At 42.5% G+C, this 21641-nt stretch overlaps 1 protein-coding gene and 1 long non-coding RNA gene across 2 annotated transcripts; one reads left to right on the top strand and one right to left on the bottom strand.

Moving 5' to 3' along the window:
* Nucleotides 1-329: 329 nt before the first annotated feature.
* On the bottom strand, nucleotides 330-14895 carry ZNF222 (zinc finger protein 222). Its single transcript, XM_010372460.2, has 5 exons — nucleotides 14764-14895; nucleotides 11062-11144; nucleotides 6267-6393; nucleotides 5927-6019; nucleotides 330-1625 (listed from the first exon to the last, which is right to left on the bottom strand). The coding sequence occupies exons 2-5, from the start codon at nucleotides 11074-11076 to the stop codon at nucleotides 415-417; spliced, it is 1446 nt and encodes a 481-aa protein (XP_010370762.2). The 5' UTR covers nucleotides 11077-11144; nucleotides 14764-14895; the 3' UTR covers nucleotides 330-414.
* A 26-nt stretch (nucleotides 14896-14921) lies between these two features.
* LOC115900658 lies at nucleotides 14922-20138 on the top strand. Its single transcript, XR_004060308.1, has 3 exons — nucleotides 14922-15153; nucleotides 15249-15370; nucleotides 19670-20138. It is a non-coding gene; the product is annotated as an uncharacterized LOC115900658 (long non-coding RNA).
* Nucleotides 20139-21641: the final 1503 nt, after the last annotated feature.

The following is a 21641-nucleotide window of genomic DNA, read 5'->3' as shown; positions in this document are numbered from 1 at the left end:
CATCTCTACTAAAAAATACAAAAAATTAGCCGGGCTTGGTGGTGGGTACCTGTAGTCCCTACTACTCGGGTGGCTGATGTAGGAGAATGGCCTGAACCCGGGAGGCGGAGCTTGCAGTGAGCCAAGATCGCACCACTGCACTCCAGCCTGGGCGATAGAGCGAGACTCCGTCTCAAAACAAAACAAAACAAAACAAAACCAAAAACAAAAAAACTCCTCACTACTTCACTTCTAATGTTCTACAGCCCTATAGGTGACTATAATCAACAGTAACTTGTTTTCAAATCCAAAAAATAGATGTTCAATTTTTCCAACACAAATCATAAATGTTTCAGGTGATACACAAATTAAACTGATTTAATCAGCATACATTATATACATGTATCAAATTCACACTCCACAAACATGTATAACTTATATGTCATTTAAAAATAATGATAAAATTATATCCAAATTCAAGCGCCTCTTGTAGCGCTTCCCACAGTCCTCACATTTGGATGGGTTTTCTCCACTGTAGTCTCTTTGTTGATCTTTACGGTATGACCGGTGTACAAGCCTCTTTCCACAGTCTTCACATTTCAATGGTTTTCTTCGGCAGTGGAGTTTCTTATGATTCAAAATACTAGAAGCATGTCTAAAGCTCTTCCCACAGTTATCACAGTTGTAAGATCTCTCTCCCATGTGGGTTCTATGGTGGAAGTCAAGACCTGATTTACTAATGTAGCCCTTCCCACACTCCTCACATTTGTATGGCTTTTCTCCAGTGTGGACTCGCTGATGGACCAAAAGATATGAGGACCATTTGAAGCTCTTCCCACATTCTTTACAATTATATGGTTTCTGTTCCATATGAATCATCTGATGCTTATGCAAATCTAGCCTATCAATGAAACCTCTTCCATACTTTTCAGATTTGTACAGTTTCTCTGCTGTGTGAACCATGCAATGCCTATTAAGACTTGACCTAAGACAGAAGCTCTTACCACATATTTCACATTTGAATGGCTTCTCCCCAGTATGAATTCTCTGATGTTTCTGAAGCTGGAAATTGTGCATGAAGGCCTTCCCACATTTCTCACAATTATAAGGTTTCTCTTTCGTGTGTAATTTGCAATGAACTTTAAGCGCTGATCTACATCTGAAGCCTTTCCAACACTGCTCACATTTGAATGGTTTCTCTCCAGTGTGGACCCTCTGATGAGTTTGCAGACGTGAGCTCTGACTAAATTCCTTACCACACACATCACACTTATAGCATTTCACTCCCATGTGGACTCTCTGATGAATATGAAGGGCTGAGAGGTAACAGAAGCTTTTTCCACACTCATCACAGGTATGAGACTTCTCTCCTGAATATAACTGCTGAGGAAGATTAAAGATGGAAACATCATTGAAGGACTGTTTACACTTTCCACCCTGGGAAGGTTTTTCTCTTGTGTGAACTCCAGACAGTCTTCCCTCAATCTGGGAGGAGCCGTCATCTTGTTCAAATAACTGAGAGTTATTTATGGTGGAATCTTGAGACCTGGTTAAGTCACTTGCAATTTGTTCCCAAATTTGCTTGCAGGAAAATTCTTCATGTGTTCCTGCTTCTGGAACAGTCTCCATTTCAGTTTGGCTTTTGCCTATAAGGACACAGAATTAAGACATGTGGACAAGTAGTCTGGGCACGGTGGCTCACACCTGTAATCCCAGCACTTTGGGAGGCTGAGGCAGGTGGATCATGAGGTCAGGAGTTCGAGACCATCCTGGCCAACATGTTGAAGCCCCATCTCTACTAAAAATACAAAAATTAGCCAGGCGTGGTGGCATGCACCTGTAATCCCAGCTACTCAGGAGGCTGAGGCAGGAGAATTGCTTAAACCTGGGAGGCAGAGGTTGCAGTGAGCCAAGATCAGGCCATTGCACTCCAGCCTGGGCAACAGAGTGAGACTCTGTCTCAAAAAAAAAACAACCAAAAAACAGAAACAAACAAACAAAAAACACCAAACGAGACATGTGGACAAGTAAAGTCTTTGTTCAGTGTTTTCAAGACTTCACACTTAGGATGTGGGATTTAATGAACATTCATTTTCTGTTTTCCAAGTGCACCCTGGTTTCTGGTTTCTGGTTTGCATGAGACCAACTTAGAACCACACCATGTCTCATATGTAAAATTCTGGATAGAAATAAAATACTTGTTTAAAAAAATTAATATATACACTTCACTTGTTGCTATTTCTAGTGAATTTTTTAGTCAGTCTAAAATGTGTGGTATATCATAAAGCTAAAATATTACATACATAGTGAAATATGAATCCAAAGGAACTTTAAGGAGATGCAATAACAGAATACATAGTTTATATATTTGTCTGTCATACATCCTTACAAAGAAGTTAACCTAACTTGAAAGAGGTCAGGACGTTGTCAGCATCTGAGAGGTAATCTCTAGGATCTTGCAGTGTCATGCCTGAGGAGAGTCTCTTTGCTTGAAGGTAAAACCTGGGCAACTCTGGATAGTGAAACAATATTATTTGTGGTTGTGACTGGCCCCTCCTTTGGGGCATGGGGGGTGGCACTGCTCACATCAGAAAGAACATCAGTGTGATTCATGGAGGAGCTTTACCTCACAGGGAATCAGTGAACCAGGAGACTAAATAACCACATGGGAATCAACCAACCAATTATGGCTATGTAATGGAGCCCCAATAATTACTCTGGATCCCAGCACTCAGGTAAGTTTCCCTGATTGGGAGTTATCTGTGTCTAAGTCACATGCTAATCCTGGCAATGTAACAAACCCCACTCCACTGGGAGAATACAATAGAAAATAAGGATTTGGTACTTCCCTGGACTCTATCTTATTTGGTTTCTCTCTTGGTTAATGATAATATGCATGTTTTCCCTGTAAGAATCTGTAACTGTGAGGATAAAAGCATTCAGTGAATTCTAAGAGTCTTTCTAGCAAATTACTAAACATGAAGATAGTTTTGAAAAGCTGCCGAATGTTCACTTGATGTGAAGTGAGAGCAGTCCTCTGTAAAATGTCCCACTAAACTTCATAGTTGGTTGAACTGTTCACAATGCTAAACACCAAACACCTCAGAGTGTTTAATATCTATACATTCAAAGTATTCCCCCACAATAATTTTATACATATATAAAAACACTTAATCTTATTTTTCTGTTTTGATATGGACAGTAACTTGGTTATCTGAAAGAGTACAGGGACAGACAACTGTAGTTCTGAGGGGAATCTGAAAGGCTGTCCTTCCAGGGGTTCACAAAGGGGGATGCTCCTGAGCAGATGATCAAAGTTGTTAAGAATCATATGGAATGAAAAGGAAGCCTATGACGTAAACAGGCATTATAACTTTTTATACTCAAGACTATGCCTCAGTGAGCTGAAATAAAGTTAAAACCCACAATAAACATTTACAAAAAAAGAACTAGAATGAAAATTATTGCAGCATTATGACAAGCAGGAAAAATGTCATTACATGAATTGCTTACTAAAGCCACTCACACACATCTACACACATGAAAAATGTTTGTCTGGGTTACATTGAAAGGTGTGTTTCTTACTACGGCTCATGCTCACAAAATGTTTAGAACTTTGTCAGGATATTACCAAGTCCTGAATTAGGTAAATTTTTCCAATGGAAAGATAACTTCCAAATTTTTCCAATGGAAAGAATCTTGGAAAATATTAATTGGTAAGTATGTACCTGTCAGTACACAGTAGTACATGGATATATTTAATATGCTGTCACTTATAAATAAGCAGTCTTTAAAGAGAAGGGAGAGTATCCTTTGGGAGGTTTCTATTTTGAGAGCAGTTTCCCAATTCCTTTCAGGTCATAAAGTTCACCAGATGAAGATACAACACTATATCTCTGTAAATATAAATAAAAATTTCTGTAAAATCTATATTCCTTCACATTTTGACAATTAAATTTGTACAAAGATGCAGAAATAGACATCACATTTTTTGAAGAAAAACATGCAGAAATATAAGCAACATTCAGCTCACAGATATAAAGGATTTCTCACAGACATAAACATGGTCCTTATGGAAAGTTCCAGGGTAAGCCCCATGGAAGGCATGTTTCTCAGTGTGGTCATGTAAACCATGCTTGAAAGTTTCCACAGGATGTGGGTTAACAGAACACACAGAAAACCAACCATGTCAAGAGAATCTAAGAAAGTCAAAATTGAATAAGCAGCCATACACAGACAAAAAAAAAAAAAAAAAAAAAAAAAAAACTGTCCTGCAACATACAGTCAGCCTCCATATCTGTGGGTTCAGTATACATGGATTCAACCAGCAGTGTATCAGAAGTATTTGGAAAAAAAAAACATTCCACAGAGTTCCACACAGCAAAACTTGAATTTCTCACATTGAGTCCTATACATTGAATCCATGTGAATAAAGCAATGGGTAGGCATTGCATTTGGTGTTATACCTAATCTAGACATGACTTAAAGTATATGAGAGGATGTACGTAGGGTGTACACAAATACTTTACATGTAGAAGGGACTTGAGCATCCTTGGCTTTTGGTATCCACAAGGGGGTCCTGGAATCAAACCCCATGGTTACCAAGGCATGACTATATAACATTCACTCTGGTATATCTGTCACTTATTAGCTATCTCCATGATTCTTACAGACAGTCAAGGCCTCTCATCCATTAATTCATTCACAAGAATACCAAATATTTACAGATACCTGCCATGTACCAGGAGTATTCTAGGTGCTGAAGACGCAGTCATAAAGAAACAGATAAATGCCTTCAGGAGACTACATTGTAAAGGGGAGAGGTGATCTATCAGTAGACGAAAATACATGAGACGCAACACATGCAGGCCAAGAAGAGTCAAGATAGGATAGTATTTTCAATAAGGTGCTTAGAGACGACCTCTCCTATGATATTAAAACTGAGCAGAGAGCTGCATAAACTAAAAGAGGGGTCAGTAAATTTTGTGGGGACAGTGTATTCCAATCCGAGAGAAGAGCAAGTGAGGGTTCGGAGGTAGAATCTTTTGTGGTAGAGAAAATAATCATTCCTGAAAGATGTCTACATCCAATCCTCAGAACCTATGACCATATTACGTTCCACAGCAAGGGAGATTAAGATGCCATTGAGGTCACTAGCCAGCTAAGCAGAAAGTGGAAGGGTCATCCTGAATCATCCAGGATTGATGAATACTATCACAAGGGGCCTGAAAGGTGAAAGAGGAAGGTATAAGAAGAGTGGCAGAGGGAGCGTGACTATAGTGGAATGGTCAGAGATGCAACGTAGTTGCCTTTGAAGATGGAGGAAAGGAAACAAGAGTCAAGGAGTGTAGTCAGTGCCTAGAGACTGGTAAACCAAAATGAAGTCTTCTCCCCATGAATATCCAGAAAGGAACAAAGCCCTAAGACAGCTTGATTTTTGCCCAGTGAGATGTGTCAGACTTCAGGCCTACAGAAGAGAAAGATAAGTGTTTCTTGTTCAATCTGCTGAGTTTTACATCACTGGCCACAACAGGCAATACGATGTCCTTGGCAGGATAGAGAAACAGCAGGGAGGACAATGTGCCTGGAAAAGATGGAGCAAGTGGGAGAGGACAGGAGATGCAGTCAGGCAGTATGGGATGAAGAGCAGATCACAGGGTCTACAAAAGTCACTTAAAGAGGTTGTAACACTAATAAAAACAAGAAGCGAGAAAGGCTTTTGAGCTGAGTAATGGCAATGTGACTTCCACTTCCTAAGGATCACTTTGGCTACCATGAGAACAGATGGCATGGTGGGAAGGGTGGGAGCAGGGGCATCAGCAGGAGGAGGTTGTAATAATCCAGGAAACAGGTTCGGCCATTTACCCCAAAATGCTGGAAATGGGCATGGACAGAAGTAAAACAGACAGGAATCACATGCAGGGACACACAACTGCTTGGTTCTTACCAGAATTCCCTTCTCTTTGGCTTGTTGTTTCCATCACCCAAAACTTTTCTTCCCTTAGGAAGTGGAAAGTATCTCCATGGAATGGTTGATGCCCTGTGAACAGGCAAAGTCACATGCTTAATCCCGACACGTTCAAGGTAATATCATGTTGGTGCAAACGTAATTGTGGTGTACCATTACTTCCAATGACAAAAACCACAATTACTTTTGCACCAACCTAATAGCTAGGCAAAATTTACTGGAAATGTAGGTTCTCACTGCACACTCAAACTTGAAAACCCTAGGATACAAAACCATTCCTGGGGTCTGACATTCCATTACAGAGGGTGCCTGTCCTCACCCACTGAGAGCAGATTCCTGAAATTCTCCAGCATCACATCTTGGTACAGCTTCCTCTGGGCAGGGTCCAGCAGCCCCAGCTCCTCCTCAGTGAACACCACAGCCACGTCCTTGAAGGTCACTGCCTCCTACAACATCAAGCAGATGTCACCTTGATCTTATAGCCAAGGACTATTGGTAAATAGCAGCATTGCACTGGCACAAGGGACAAGTGTAAAGTTGTTTTGGATCTTGAGACACAGGTCAGCTTACAGATTTACTACTTATTCTGTTTGTGTCCTGACAATGACTGATTTTCCTGAGCTCCACCAGAAATGCAATGATGAAAATGAGGCTGAGGCAGGAGAATCACTTGAACCTGGGAGGCAGAGGTTGCAGTGAGCCAAGATTGCACCACTGCACTCCGGCCTGGGCAACAAGAGCGAAACTCCGTCTCAAAAACAAACAAACAAAAAAGAATAGAAAGAAAATGAGGTCCTATATTTTTACTTTGTGCACTCATTGAGTCTACTTGTAAGTAACCCTCTAAAACTCTAAATGCTGCATCCTGGGCTTCATATATATAAGTTTCAATGAATCTTGCCTATTGCTCCTGCAACATTTAGTAATTCAGTCCCAACCTGGTTTGATAACACTCATTGTTCTCTCTCATATTCTTTTTTTTTTTTTGAGACGGAGTCTGGCTCTGTCGCCCAGGCTGGAGCGCAGTGGCCGGATCTCAGCTCATTGCAAACTCCGCCTCCCAGGTTCACGCCATTCTCCTGCCTCAGCCTCCCGAGAAGCTGGGATTACAGGCGCCCGCCACCTCGCCCGGCTAGTTTTTTGTATTTTTTAGTAGAGATGGGGTTTCACCGTGTTAGCCAGCATGGTCTCGATCTCCTGACCTCGTGATCCACCCGTCTTGGCCTCCCAAAGTGCTGGGATTACAGGCTTGAGCCACCACGCCCGGCTGTTCTCTCTCATATTCTAACCCCGGATGCTATCACATTTCTTTACTATTTGCCCAACAAACAAGTTTTAGGTAACTGGGCAATTTTCAGTATTACCTTAGATTGACTCTGCCCACCTTCTTGCTCATAGCTCTCAATAATAACCATAGAATGTGCTACAAATGCAATGTATGTGTCCTTCCTAGGGAAGATAACATCTCAAGTGAGGGAGGAACTTCCCAGTAAGCTATATTGCCCCTGAGGCACATAATCCAGGACACGTTGCCTCTTGGGGTGCCTCGGCTGAGGTGCAAATGGGTCGCTTGCAATTCAGACTCTATCCACTCCAGGCAGCTTTCTTGAGCCTTGGGGGACTGACTCACAGGGAACTGCAGGTTTTTGTTCTTCCTTGCTGCCTACCTGTAAGCAATAAATCTGCTTTATGTAATTAGTTGTGTATTGAGTGTACCCTTCTACTGAACTCATGTACGTTGGTAACCCGTGAACCTGCTCCACAGAATTGGCACAGCAGGGTCCGGTCCGACAGAACCATGCATTAGCAAAGGGGGAGCAGTAATGCCCCCCAGCTTGTGGTCCAGGGCAGTAATGGCAGCTTGGGGGCACAGGAGCTGGAAAGAAGCTGCATGATTTATGGGAAAAAACAGAGTGATAAGTGGTACACAGGTCACCCCTCTATAGATGTGAGCTGGCTGCATGGATTCAGAAAGAGAGGATGGCAAATGAAAACAGGGGAGCATGGCATGTAATATACTGACTGTGGGGTTTTTAAGTAATCACATATTCCTGGGGCCAGAGGGCTCTGGAAGTGGGTGAAGTGGGTTATCAGAAAGTCTCTGAGGCAGCTAAGAAGAAGGGAGCCAATAAGCATGATGTGGGCCTTCGAGAAAGAGAGACTCACGATCTGCAGGACAGGTATAGGCAATATCATGAGGACATGCTATTTTGGCTATCCCGGATTGTTGGTGAAGGAGGACAGATTTTTCTATCCCAAAAAGAACAGCACAATGAGGGATGAAGCCGGTCTCTGGGTCTTCACCATTCCTATCAAGATAAGAGAGAAGGCCGGGTGCCGTGGCTCATGCCTGTAATCCTGGCACGTTGGGAGGCTGAGGCAGGCGGATCACCTGAGTTCGGGAGTTTGAGACGAGCCTGACCAACATGGAGAAACCCCATCTCTACTAAAAATACAAAATTAACCTGTCATGGTTGCACATGCCTGTAATCCCAGCTACTCGGGAGGCTGAGTCAGCAGAATCGCTTGAACTCAGGAGGCGGAGGTTGCAGTGAGCTGAGATTGCCATTGCACTCCAGCCTGGGTAACAAGAGTGAAACTCTGCCTCAAAAAAAAAAAAAAAAGAGGGAAAAAGAGAGGGAGGAATTCAAATATTAATATTTCTTAGGGGAAAAATGAAACTAATGACATCAAAGCTTTTAGGAAGAACTCAGTGACTCATGATGCCTGTCTGCTTGTGGTGCTTATATTTGGGGGTGAATCCTTTGGGCTACTTCAGGTGTCAGTGACTGTGGTCCCCACTGCTGAGTGTATTAGAAGCAGTGGCATTTGGGCTGTTCAGACACAGAACATCGCCGCTGCCTCAGGGGAAATGTGTCCTTGCACGTAATTTTTGAATCATAACAGTGGGGCATATCCATTCCTGCCTACCACCTAAGCCACCTAAGCCCCGGTGGGTTCAGCAAAAGCACTGCTGCATGGTAAGTGGAGAACAAGACATTACTTCGTTAGTTCAGGAATTACTTGCCACAGAGAAAAATGTTACACCAACCAGGTCAAAATGTAACTAACAGCCCAGTTTTTTAGCTGGTCAGACAGACCTCCAGGGCATGGAGAGGAACAGCCGACTATGGAAGGCTGAATGCCAATGTCACATGGATGAGAAGCCAAACAAATATCCCAGATACAGGCAAGCAAAAAGTCTTAAGCCTGTCAGCACCCACTAATGGAACGGAGACTCATCAGCCAATAGGCCTTTGGGTACTGCAGAAAGCACATAGCCCACTTGGTGTTCATTTAGCCCCATAGACACTGAGTGGCAAAGCCGTCAACTTTGAATGGGACCCTTTGTAGTAGCAGGCCTTGGAAGCCATTCAACCAGCCAAGGCCCAGACAGTGCCTTTACACCTTCAGAGCATGCTAGTCCAATGAAGGTACAAGGTCCATAACCTGCATGTGTACTGACTAGAGTCTGTGAAAACAAAACGTTGACAATAAGGTGCACCAGTCTCTGAAATTTTGGATATGTTGCCTAAGGCAGCCACAAGGGATGCTTGTATAAATGGCAATTCTTTGCTTGCTATTGGGCACTGATGGGGATAGTGCATCTTATCGCTGGAGTACACATGTGACATAAACTGCCCATTCTCACCTGGGCCCCTATTCACCCTACGTATAAAGTTGGGCAGGCTCCATTTGATAAGTGGTAAAGCTCTACTATCACAGGCAAATGGTACATTCAGCTGGGTGCGTTGGCTCACTCCTGTAATTCCAGCATTTTGGGAGGCCAAGGTGGACGGATCACCTGAGGTCAGGAGTTCAAGACCAACCTGGCCAACATGATTAGGCTGTGCCTGTGAGACCCCAATCTCAGTGTTCTCATCCATTCTTTTTCCTTTTAGAGTACACATTCTGGTATGGTTCGCAATTCAGGTCACCACAGTACCAGACAAAGCTCTCCCTGACTCTCATTTGGAGGCAATGCTTCCCTGGAAATCCCAGACTTCCGTGGGATCTCAGAGGGTTGAAGGATGAGACCATGGAACACCAGGGTGTTAGGGTCCCTCTAATGGTGCTGAAGATTACTGAGCTTTCCATTTGGGTGGGTATCACTAGCAGGCACGTCTTTTTGTACAGGACATGGGCTCCCTTCCTGACTGAACAACTGAGGCACAAAGGTCTGAGTCAAGCAACCAGGGGAATGGATGTCTGCAGTGGTAGTAGCCTCAGGGCAGGGACAGACTGGGTCGCTGCACCACCTCAGCCCTCCGCCTATTCAACATCTGTCAATCTGTTGTTTCCACAAGGATGTGGTGGCAGAGCACAGCACACTCAGGTTCTCCCAAGCTGTGGCCACTTCAGGTCACCTGATCTGCTTTGGATTTATTCTGTCACCAACCACAGTGACCCTCCTGTCTTGACTATGGTAAACCACACCAGCATCGGTCACATCACAGTGTCCGCCAACAGAACCCGAGCCCTGGCTTACCAAGTGAGGACCTGGTACCTGCCACATGAGAGCGAGTTGAAGGTGCCCTATGGTAACTGGTACATGGCAGCACAATCACACAACCTAAACAAACAAAGCCATAGTGGGCTGGTGCTTTGCTGCACCACACTCATTGGACTACTTGGACGAGAGGTGTCCCACTGATGATAACGAAAGAGAAAAAGGAAGTGGCTGGGCTGGTGGCTCACACCTGTAACCCCAGCACTTTGGGAGGCCGAGGCGGGCAGATCATCTGAGGTCGGGAGTTTGAGACCAGGCTGACCAACATGGAGAAATCCCGTCTCCACTAAAAATACAAAATTAGCCGGGCATGGTGGTGCATGCCTGTAATCCCAGCTACTTGAGGCTTGAACCTGGGAGGCGGAGGTTGCGGTGAGCCGAGATCATGCCATTGCACTCCAGCCTGGGCCACAAGAGCGAAACTCCATCTCAAAAAAAAAAAAAAAAAAAAAGAAAGAAAGAAAAGAGGGAAGCACCTGGCACAGAAGAGATCCTCAAATGCCTGTTTGAGTTCTCCTTGAGTCTTTCCAAGACTGAGAAAAACACACGACAGTATGAGTAGTGAGATGAAATTTGAACAGCAAGAGAGGCACGCCATACTCACGTTGCATATGATCATTTTTCCGCCTACTTCATGGAATTTGCAGAGTCCTCAGTTACGCAGTTCGAGCAAAGACAGAATTGTGCCTGGAACGTGCCATGGAAGGCAGAGAGAGAGACATGAAAGGGTGGCCAGGGATGCTGCCCAACAATATGGACATGAATTAGCACATGAATGCTTACAGCAGCATTATTCATACTAACCCAAAACTGCACACAACAAAGAGGCCCTTGTATGGGTAGAGAAATCTTGGCATATCCATACAATGAAATCTTATTTAGAATGTAAAGGAATGAAATACTGACTCATGTTACAACATACATGAAGCTTGGAAACATTATGTTAAGTGAAAGAAGTCAGTCATGGATTCTATGATTCCATTCAGATGAAATGTCCAGAATAGGCAAATGTATATATGGAGAAAGTAGATTAGTGGTTGAGGCAGATTTGAGGTGAGAATGAAGTTTAAATTAAATGAGCATGAAGAGTCCAACTGGGGGATGTAAAAGATCTAAACTGAACTATGATGATAGTTACTCCACAAAGTTCCTAAAGGTCACTGAATTGTACACCTGAAATGGGTGAATGCTATGATATGTAAAATACACTGGAGTTGGAAAAAATAATTGTAATCTATATATTATTAAAATAAATAAGGTTGGATTCTGAGTTCATATTGATAGAATGTTTATAGTTCAACAAATGAATGAATCAATGAAGGAGAAATGGAAATTCCTATTTACAGCAGACTGTCCACTAATAATATATTTCCCTATGAGAAACTTTATAATAATTTTTAAAAAAGTAACGTTACAGTGGACAAATCTGAAAGACATGATCTTGGCTAAGCGAACACAGTTGAAACAGCCAAAGAAGGGACAAACGAATATCACTTGACCCTGTTATGTTCCATTGAAAAGGATACCTTAACACTTTTGTGGTATCTTCACCAATAATGGAGAATCTAAACTTAAAGGTGAAATATATCAGACAAGCTAAAAATGAATGTCTTTCTCCAAAACAACTTGCCTATACTCTTCGAACAACAATGCACATAAAAGACAAAGGATGTGGAATCCTTCCAGACTAAAGGCAACTATGGAAATGTGACAGCTAAAGACGAAACACAAAATTGAACTTTGGGGATAGAGATGGAGAGTGGGGAAGGGGTAAGTTATAAAAAGTTCAAATGAAAAACTGAACAAATTTAAATATGGAGCAGATTAGATTACATGGTGTTAGATAATATGCTATCCAATACTATGTAAAAAATAACACTATAGTATTAGTAGTCTTTTAACAGATCTGATAAATTACAGATAACAATATTGTTTAATATAATATCTACTATCATCTAGCATGTTATATGAAATGCTACACCAGCCCTTCTTAAATGGCTCTTAACAAGCCATCCCACGATTACCCAAGTATGTGGGCTTCCTTGCTGCAGAAAGTTACAAACAGCTGTCTCTAGTTACAAGCATGTTCCTAGTGGTATTTGGCTGATAGGACATGAACAAAGCAAACAAGAAAAATGTAAACACTTGGCAAATTTGGCTAAAGAGTACATGAGCAAAACTCCATCCCCCCCCCGAAAAAACGAGTACATGAGAATTTCTTATACTGTTTTGCAACTTTTCTATAGCTCTGAAATAATATCAAATGTTTTGAAATATCAGGAAACAATCAAAGGAATAATAACAATGAGATTAATAAGAATGAGCATGACATAACTTGAAAGCTCACTAGTGAATTCTCTCTTGGTGGTGTCTGGAAGTTTCCATAGTTAAACAGATAAGGGGAACACATTTATAATATTAGAATTTTGTCGCCGGGCGCGGTGGCTCACGCCTGTAATCCCAGCACTTTGGGAGGCCGAGACGGGCGGATCACAAGGTCAGGAGATCGAGACCATCCTGGCTAACATGGTGAAACCCTGTCTCTACTAAAAAATACAAAAAAACTAGCCGGGCGAGGTAGCAGGCGCCTGTAGTCCCAGCTACTCGGGAGGCTGAGACAGGAGAATGGCGTAAACCCGGGAGGGGGAGCTTGCAGTGAGCTGAGATCCGGCCACTGCACTCCAGCCTGGGTGATAGAGTGAGACTCTGTCTCAAAAATAAATAAATAAATAAATAAACAAACAAACAAACAAATAAATAAATAGAATTTTGTTAGAACGTTTACAAATAAAATATAAATAATAATTTTGATCAAAAAGAAAGGCTACAAAGAAATGCATTCAAAATATAACATTTACTGTCTTTATATCCTGGATTCAAGGAGACTTAAAAAATTTTTTCCATTCCAATTTCTCTAGTTTCTGAATGCTCCATAATAAAATGGCTCCACAACAATATGAAATATTAGTTAAAAAGTGAATGAAATCCTAGCACTTAGGGAGGCCAAGGCGGGTGGATCACCTGAGGTCAGCAGTTCGAGACCAGCCTGGCCAACATGGTAAAACTCCATCTCTACTAAAAATACAAAAAAATTTAGCTGGGCATGGGGGCGGGCGCCTGTAATCCCAGCTACTTGGGAGGCTAAGGCAGGAGGATCGCTTGAACCTGGGAGACGGAGGTTGCAGTGAGCCGAGATCGCGCCACTGCACTCCAGCCTGGGAGACAGCAAGATTTCCTCTCAAAAAAATAAAAAAAAGAAAAAGAAAGAAAATAGTAGATAAGGTTAAAAAAAAAGCCAAAACAAACAAAAACTCCTACAGAAGTCCAAGCCCCTGAGCCTTGCCTCAAGGTGCCTTCAATCAAGTCCTAACTTACGTTCTCCACCTGCTCCCAGCTAGTTTCTCTGCCTCAGTGAGAATGCATTCAAGAGATAATCAACTCAGGCTCTGACCTGGACTGCCTAGGTTTCAACCCCTGCTCCACCTGTGTCTCACGCCCGTCTTTAAAATAAAAAAAGCTGTACCTCTCCACAGTGCCACTGTGGAGATCATGTATTTTGGGGTATAAAGTACTTGGAATAAAGTTACCAATTAAGGCTTAATTATTATCGACACCCATGCCCGAAGGACAAATCCTACACCCTCTTGGTTGAGGTAAGCATCTCTGCCGAAGAAAAAAGCCAAGCATCACTCACGTAGAGCTTTGCCCTCAGTAGCCAAGAAGTCCCTTCCTGCTGCTCTTTTAGAAAGGTCGGGCTGGGGGGAAAAGAAAGCTGTGAAACACCCTGACCGTTTTGTGGTCCCCCATAAAAGTTAAATGCTCCCCTCGCTTTCCTAAAAAGAGGTCAGAAGGCGTCAGGGATCATCCAGCGTCCTGCAGGGATCAGGGAGAAGGGTCGGGGCCCCGGCAGCTGGAGCTCTGACCCCATCCGGGGACCTGACAGGCTTCGTGGGAAATTAACAAGAGACCATCAGACAACGACGGACAGGGACTGCTTTTTAAGGCTCTCATTTGTGTTACCTCTTTCAGGTCCCAAAACGGTTCTACTAGGAGGGTCCGAAAAGTCCCGTTACAAAACAAACAAACAACAACAAAACAGCAATGGAAGATAAACGGACATTAAGTGACACTCCACGCCACACTGAAAAAGGCCGCATATGTAGGGAGGAGGGAGGCGGACTGAGCGAGGTCAAAGCAGAGGACACAGGGCCGCGCCAATCCCACTCCCTGAGACGCTAGCACAGCCCCGCGAGGCCAGAAGGCTCAGCGGACGGGAGCGGCAATCCCCGCCCTCGCCCCTCCAAACCTCTGCTCTCCGCCCAGGCTTCTTTTCTCCTGAATCGATTATTGGGTGGTTGCGAGCCCCGAGCAAAGGAGACTCGTTCGGAAGGACTCGCAAGATTTGGAAATAACTCAAACTACTATGGTAAGTGAAATAGCGACGTCACAGTTGGGGACCGGAAGTGCTCGAGCCTCCCCAGAGCGTCTGGACTCCACTTCCCAGAATCCCCCGGACTCGCCCGTCTGAGACAAAGGGCCCGCGACTCAAACAGAGCATCTGGACTCTGTCACTCTAACTGACTGAGGTTGGTGGCTCATACCTGTACTCAGCAAGCTTTCCTGAAGTGGAGTTGGAGATAGCATCTCAGTTAATGTCCTTTACCCACTACCTATTGAGGACACACCCTGTTGACTGGTGCGTGCAGTCTCCATTCCAAACCCCTATTGCCATTCCTATCGCTTCCATAAAGCCTAAGAAATCAAATATTTTTTTTCTCTGCCTTCATCTAGCTAAAAATTTTCATGGGACACAATTCTGGGAAGTGAGACATTAGGAGAAGTGAGCTGTCCTCTCCTGACAAGAGATGTGCTTGGCAGGCTGTGAGGAGAGGAGGAGTTACAAGAGTAAAAAGGTAATCATCTCAGTGGACTGTAGGTATTGGCGAGGTTCTAATGTTACTAATGCTAGCATGCTGGTGGGACCGAGGTGGAAATACAAGTCAAAGTTGTTGGAAAGTACTGCTGCAAATTATTATGGAGGAATATTTGCTAGAAAATGACGAGGTCTAAGAGGACCTCCTCTCCATGGGAGAGGAGAGAGTATCCGTTGATACTTCACATGAATTTTAGGTGGATTTTTTAATTTCTGAGAAAAATGTTACTGTGATTAAGGATTGCATTGAATCTATAGATATAGATATTGACATCCTTGCAATATGAAGTCGCCCAATCCATTAATAATGGATGTATCTCAATTTATTTGTGCCTTCTTTAATTTTTTTTTTTTGAGACAGTGTCTCACTCTGTCACCCATGGATACCAGCTTAACTTCAATCATGTGCAAAATACTACTCATTCACAGCTTCTCCCTCTCCCCACTTTGTACAACTGATGTCATATATTATGTCTATACATATTGTCTACCCATTCACTAGATTTATCTCTCAAGTTTGAAGGACAGTTTGGGTGAATGTTGAGTTCTCAATAGACGTATGTGTGTGTATGTGTGTGCATGTGTTTTTAGCAAAGAATATATCATCTTGTCTCAGATGTTTGCTGAGAAATCTGCTGACATCTTCGTTAAGGATGTCTTTGTACATAACAAGTGACTTTGGACTTGCTGCTGTCAAATTTTTCATTTGTCTTTGGTTTCTAACGATTTTTTAATAATATGCCTCAGTTGGGTCTCTTTGTGTTTTATCTTACTTGAAATGCATTGAACTTCTTGGATTTACAGAATAATGTGTTTTTCATATTTGAAAAGTTTTCAGCTTTTATTTCTGTAAATAAGCTCTCTTGGCTTTCTTTCTCTCTATCCGGGACACCTATAATGCACATAAGGTCCTTTAGGCTTTGTTTACTTTTAATCACTTCATTTCCTTTTGCTGCTGTGACACAGTAATTCACAGGACTTGTCTTCATGTTCACTCATTCTGAAGGTAATGTGGTAGGAGTAGGGGTCATGATACACTTATCTATGGCTTCAGAGCCTGCTCAAACCCAATCATATATATACCACTTACAAATGGGATACCAATGTGCGCATAAAATTTAAAGACAAGGAATGACCAACAGCACCCAATTCATGATGGAAAGCTTGGCGCACATGCTAATTTGGTAGGTCATGGTTAAGTGCTCTGTCTCTACTAAGACCACTAGCAAAATCATAAGCAGCTTTTCCAAAGAAGAGTAAGTAGGCTGAGGTTGGTGGCTCATACCTGTACTCATTGCTTTGTGAGGCTGAAGAACGAGGATCTCTTGATGCCAGGAGTTTGAGACCAGCCTGGGCAACAAAGCAAGGCCCTGTCTCTACCAAAAAGAAAAAGAGTAAGTATATGTAGAGAATGACTGGGCTTTGCTACAAAATCCCATCCATTTGTGGTTTGATTCATCAAATGTGACCAGTTGATGGCTCCAAACGTCATTCTGTATCACTGATATTTCAATTACTTTTGGATCTCCTGGTCCATAGTGTCCTAGGGGTAGAGAAACTTACATGGCAGCTAGGACACATTACACAGTCTTATCATATCTTAGTTGAGGCAAAATGTTTTTGGGTCAGACAAAAAAGGCAGAGTAGCATATCCCAATGAGGAATAAGTAGCATCCAGTAGCCAAGGAGGGCCACTAGACATTGTGACACTTTGGTTGTAGGAATACCATATGCTTCTTGCCCTATACATTAGAAGAGAGATCTCAATAGTCCCACATCAGTGAACCTATGGAAATTTTACCACAGTGGAAGGCCCATGAATACTTATAGGATTTATTCTTTCTTTCTGTCATGCATGTGTCTTACTAATATGCCTAGTGTAGTTCCTACTTTCTCCTCACCATGTCTGATCATCGTATCAATGTGCCATTTGACAATGAAGATTCAGTCATTGCCCAAAAGAGTGATCATTTCTCCTTTTATGTAGTCAGTCACAGGTTTATGGCCATGGTTTCCTGTGGAGAACTCTGAAATGTATCAGGGCCCATACTCATCTAACATTGGCCTCCCCTTTATTTAAGTGAATGTAGATTTGTAAACTGGACATGTCTTGGAATTGATTTGAGAGCTGTGACAATGTTAGGTGGTTGCAGTTAGAGTTCTCTCTTCCCCTGCAATAGAACTCTTCTGCCAATACAAACCCAGTGACAATATCATAGATTTCTCATCAATTTATTTACTATGAATACCAACATCAACAAGGCAAAGTTAAGCCCTGCATAGTGATTGACCTCATCTTTTTCTTTCCTTCTTCTTTTTTTTTTCTGAGATGGAGTCTCGCACTGTTGCCCAGGCTGGAGTGCAGTGGCATGATCTCGGCTCACTGCAAGCTCTGCCTTCCAGGTTCATGCCATTCTCCTGCCTCAGCCACCCAAGTAGCTGGGACTACAGGCACGTGCTACCACACCTGGCTAATTTTTTTGTATTTTTAGTAAAGACGGGGTTTCACCAAGTTAGCCAGGAGGTCTCACTCTTGTGATACACCCTACTCGGCCTCCCAAAGTGCTAGGATTACAGGCGTGAGCCACCATGCCTGGCCTTCTTTCCTAATTTCTGAAGCCCAAGTAGGAGCATCCAGGAAATATACTATACTGAAAAGTTTGTCTACTGTGTCCTAAACTAACAAATTCGTGGTAACCAGAATCATTCCAATAGGCATTTTATTAGGATTATTCAATGATATTTGGCATATTATCACATCATGCCTTTGACAACCAGTTCCCTATGTTGCACTGGAAATAAAGTCAGTAGTGCTCTTAAATTTAAAAGAGTAGAAATCCAATTCTAGAAAACACAATCAATTTAGAAAACTCATCCTTAGGGTGCTCTTCCTCTAGAAGTTCTTGTGGGGCAAAATGTCTTTTGGTCAGCATTCAACCAGAGAAACAGAATCAGTATGACATATACAAGCAATTATTGCAAGGAACTCTCCTTTGGCACTGTGGATCTGGCTAAGTCTATTAGTCTGTTCTCACACTGTTATAAAGAACTACCTGGCCAGGTGCAGTGGCTCACACCTGTAATCCCAGCACTTTGGGAGGCCAAGGCAGGTGGATTACCTAAGGTCAGGAGTTTGAGACCAGCCTGGCCAACATAGTGAAACCTCGTCTCTACAAAGAATACAAAAATTAGTTAGGCATGGTGGCACACATCTGTAATCCCAGCTACTTGGGAGTCTGAGGCAGGAGAATCGCTTGAACCTGGGAGGTGGAAGTTGCAGTGAGCTGAGATCATGCCACTGCACTCTAGCCTGGGTGACAGAGCAAGACTCCGTCTCAAAAAAAAAAAAAAAAGAACTACCTGAGACCGGGTAATTTATGAAGAAAAGAGGTTTAATTGACTCACAGTTCTGCAGGCTGTACAGGAAGCGTGGCTACGAGGCCTTAGGAAATTTACAATCATGATGGAAAGTGAAAGGGAAGCCAGCATATCTTACCATGGCAGAGCAGGACAGAATGAGAGCAGAAGGAGGTGCTACACACTTTTAAAACAAGCAGATCTCATGAGAATTCCATCAAAAGACAGCACTAGGGGGATGATGCTAAATCATTAGAAACCACCCCCATGATCCAGTCACCTCCCACCAGGCCCCACCTCCAACACTCAGGATCACAATTCAACATGAGATTTGGGTAAAGACACAGAGTCAAACCATATCACTAAGCAATTCCAAAATGCATATGGCTGGCCACCAGAAAGGTGAAGATGGAACTCTAACCCATAAGAGGAAGATGCCACCAGCAGGTGCAGTATTTTTTCATTCAGAGAAGCTTCAGCTCTATTCTAAAGGATCTTCAAGTGATTGATCAGGCCTACCTGTATTTAGCATAATATCCCTACTCAAAACCAACTGATTATGGGCTGAATATCTACAAAATACCATCACAATGTCGATATTAGTGCTTGATTAAATAACTAGGGACTATAGTCTATGTGTTATAAATCCATTAAAATCAATTATCACACAGATCTTCATCAGCAGGAAACTGCCTTTTGAGTTTTTCAAAAATTTTTTGTATCTTTTCCTCAGAATCTATAGAAAACTGTTTAATGAAAAAAAAAAATTCAGTACACAAGAGTACTACAGATATTAAAGATGAGATTGGAAGTCAATTTATTAACAAAACCTTTAATATTGTCAAATCAGAACAATCTCATTAGAATCTAGCATACTTAGTGTATTCATTTTGTAAAATCTACATTCCTCTTCCTTTTCCAGGTCTCTCTCTAGAAGAGAATTCACTAAAGAGTCTGGCACTGTTTTCGACCTGATAAGAGACATTTACCATCTATTCTCTGAAGCTTGCTACCTGGAGGCTTCATTTGCATAATAAAAACCGTGGTCTCCAGAACCCCTTATCATAATCCAGACACTCCTTTCTATTGATTCCAGGACTTTAGATAACTCTTTCAACCAATCGTCAATGAGAAAATCTTTGAATCCACCTATGACCTGGAAGCACCTCCATGGCCAACTTTGAGTTATCCCGCCTTTCCAGACCAAACCAATGTATACATGTATTGATTGATGTCTGCTTGTAACTTCTGTCCCCCTAAAATGTATAAAACCAAGCTATAACCCAACTACTTTGGGCACATGTTCTCAGGACCTTTTATGGCTATGTCACAGGCCTTGGTCACTCATATTTGGCTCAGAATAAATCTCTTTATATTTTATAGAGTTTGACTCTTTTTGTCAACACCATGGTGTGTAACTCTGAATTGGCATCCAAACCAGGTCTTTGCTCTAACTGGATCCATAGCAAAAGAAGCTCTGCTGCTGTCATGCTATGTTTCCTGCCCATACACCTCTGGTTTTCAAAGGACCTGTTTTTTTTGTTTTGTTTTTTTAAATTTTTTGGGATGGAGTTTTGCTCGTTACCCAGGCTGGAGTGCAATGGCATGATCTTGGCTCACTGCAACCTCTGCCTCCTGGTTTCAAGTGATTCTCCCACCTCAGTCTCCTGAGTAGCTGGGATTACAGGCATGTGCCACCACACTCAGTTAATTTTGTATTTTTAGTAGAGACAGGGTTTCACCATGTTGACCAGGCTGGTTTCGAACTCCTGACCTCAGGTGAGGATCTGTTGCTTTAAAAGACAAAAAACAAACAGCCTTCACAACATATGTATATCTATTTCAATCTCTGAAATCACCTTTGTAAAAATTATAACAGTGAGAAAATTATGACAGTGCAAGAGATCTCATCTAACCAGTTCCATCTTGCTTTTAACCACCAAACTGCCCTTGGTAATTCCTGGGCCTGGGCCAAGCTAACTTTGGGAGGAATTTAGTTTATTGTTTAAATGATAATAGCCCTTCCCCCAAACTAAACTGCCTTTGTAATACGATTGAAAGGCCCCACTAGTTTAGGAGGATGAGAGGGGCCTGAATTCTAAGATAATATATATAAAGGATTACCAGCCATTATTCTGATTTCCAGCTGTTATTCCAGAGGTCTCAAAATTTGCAACTTCCCCAATTACTCCAGTAAATAACATCACTATTGTAGAACTAAGACTGGCCTTTTTAGATGTCTTTTTGGGCTTTTGCATTTCTGACAACCGGATGGCCCCACCTAAAGCCATGACTCTTGACTCAACTGGTCCTGCGGCCCCCACCCAGAAGTGAACTTAGTGCCCAAGGACCATTTTTAACATCCCCAGCCAATCAGCAGCACCCATTCCCTAGCCCCCTGACTGTCAAACTATCTTTGAAAAACCCTAGCCTCCAAATTTTCAAGGAGGCTGATTTGAGTAGTAATAAAACCCTGTCTCCCATTTAGCCAGTTCTGTGTATTAAATTCTTTCTCTATTGTGAATTCTCTGTCTTGATAAATCAGCTGTGCCTGGGCACTGGGCAGGATCTCCAGTATTTGCACACTCCCTGACTTATCCCTAAAGAAGTATCACATGCTTTAATTACCAAGACAGTTAACCAGACTTCATCAATTTATCTGCATATTCGAAGAACCAGAGAATATTTCTTTTCTTTCTTTTTTTTTTTTTTTTTTTGAGATGGAGTCTAGCTCTGTTGCCCAGGCTGAAGTGCAGTGGCATTATCTCAGCTCACTGCAGGCTCCACTTCCTGGGTTCATGCCATTCTTCTGCCTCAGCCTCCCAAGTAGCTGGGACTACAGACTCCCACCACCACACCTGGCTAATTTTTTGTATTTTTAGTAGAGATGGGAT

This window comes from Rhinopithecus roxellana, chromosome 12 (genome assembly GCF_007565055.1).
Source record: "Rhinopithecus roxellana isolate Shanxi Qingling chromosome 12, ASM756505v1, whole genome shotgun sequence".
In the NCBI taxonomy this organism is placed as follows: domain Eukaryota; kingdom Metazoa; phylum Chordata; class Mammalia; order Primates; family Cercopithecidae; genus Rhinopithecus; species Rhinopithecus roxellana.
The sequence above is the reverse complement of the archived record's forward strand: the minus strand, read 5'-3'. Positions and strand labels throughout refer to the sequence as shown.